Source organism: Diaphorina citri, unplaced genomic scaffold, assembly GCF_000475195.1.
Source record: "Diaphorina citri unplaced genomic scaffold, Diaci psyllid genome assembly version 1.1 scaffold3470, whole genome shotgun sequence".
NCBI classification, from domain to species: Eukaryota; Metazoa; Arthropoda; class Insecta; order Hemiptera; family Psyllidae; genus Diaphorina; species Diaphorina citri.
This window is the reverse complement of record NW_007380876.1, coordinates 5772-7144: the sequence shown is the minus strand read 5'-3', so window position 1 is coordinate 7144 and position 1373 is coordinate 5772. Positions and strand designations below refer to the sequence as shown.

The 1373-nt window shown below is 39.3% G+C and overlaps 1 protein-coding gene across 1 annotated transcript in view; it reads left to right on the top strand.

Annotated features, from left to right (window-relative positions):
• The window catches only part of LOC103520324 (facilitated trehalose transporter Tret1-like), a gene marked incomplete at its 3' end in the record, with an annotated part of 11611 nt that overhangs the window by 4473 nt on the left and 5765 nt on the right, over window positions 1-1373 (top strand). Inside the window, exon 2 of the mRNA XM_026831486.1 lies at window positions 167-316. Coding sequence (XP_026687287.1) covers window positions 167-316 — 150 coding nt within the window. The remainder of the gene's footprint in view (window positions 1-166; window positions 317-1373) is intronic.

Here is a 1373-nt window from a genome sequence, read left to right as displayed (position 1 = left end):
TTTATAAAAAAAAAAAAAAAAAAAAAAAAAAATGTGGGCCAGTGTAGAGGTTTAATGGGTATCATAGAATTACAAGCACATTCTTTTTTGTCATAACTCATTCATTACCTAAGTGCTGTATGTAATAATAGGTAACTTTGTTCATTGATTTGTTTTCTGATTTCAGCCAACATGATGTCGTTTGCATTAGGACTGATCACGGTTTGGGTCTCCGCATGTCGTCACTACTTCCACTCGGATAACTCCCCACTAGGACCAGTCTCAACACAGTACATCTCATGGGCAGGCTCCATACCATTCCTGTCAGCACTCCTAGGCTTGTTTGTCTGGGGCAATCTATCTGAAAGACTTGGCAGGAAACCTACTGGTTTCATACTGGGATTACCTTTCACTATCATGTACATACTTCTGTGTGTCAGTCACAATCAAACAGTGGTTCTGGTTGCCAGGTTTATCGGGGGTTTTGCCAATGTGGGCTGCATCATGTGTGTTACCCTATATGTAAAGGAGATTGCTAGCGCTGAGATGCGACACAAGTTAGCCAACATGTTCAGCATGTCATTCGCTTTGGGTTCTGTCTACATCATTGCAGTGTCTGCGTTTGTATCCTACGACACACTGCATTGGATTCTGTTATCCATAAATCTCCTCTATTTGCTTCTTGTATGTTTCATCCCAGAGTCTCCAGTCTACCATATTAAAAACAATGACTTTCAAAAGGCCAGGAAGTCCTTGGAATGGCTAAGAAAGACAACAGATGAAACAGTCCTCAACTCCGAAATCGAAACACTAAAGAAACTTTTCATCAAAGAGTCTGGTATCAAGTTTCTAGATATCTTCAGAAACAAGTACTACTTCAAGTCCATGTTGATTGCTACTTTCTTACAGACTTTTATTCTCAACGCCACCGCATTTTCGTGTATTATCACATTCAGTAGTTACATCATACAATCACTGATAGTAGTGCGCGATGTTTCCTTGTATAACATTGCTTTCACAATATTTCAATTGTTCGGATGTTTGGCATCTTTCTTCGTGAATAATATCTTGGGTAGACGAACATTCATTGTCTCCTCATGTATCACATATGCCGTATTCTTTTTCGTTATAGGCTTGTATTCATACATTCCGATACCTTACCACGACAAAGTTTCCCTCGTTCTTATTTATCTCTTTGTCTTTCTATTTTCTGCAATTACATTCCCCGTCATGTACATTTATTTCAACGAGATCATCAGTAGTGAGTCCAGTAATCATATCTTCACCATTATGATGTTGGGTAAGAACTTGGGCTGGTTTTGCACGGTCAAGCTGTTCACATACCTCTGGACACTTCTTTCTATAGACGACATCTTCTTAATTTTCGGTGTCAC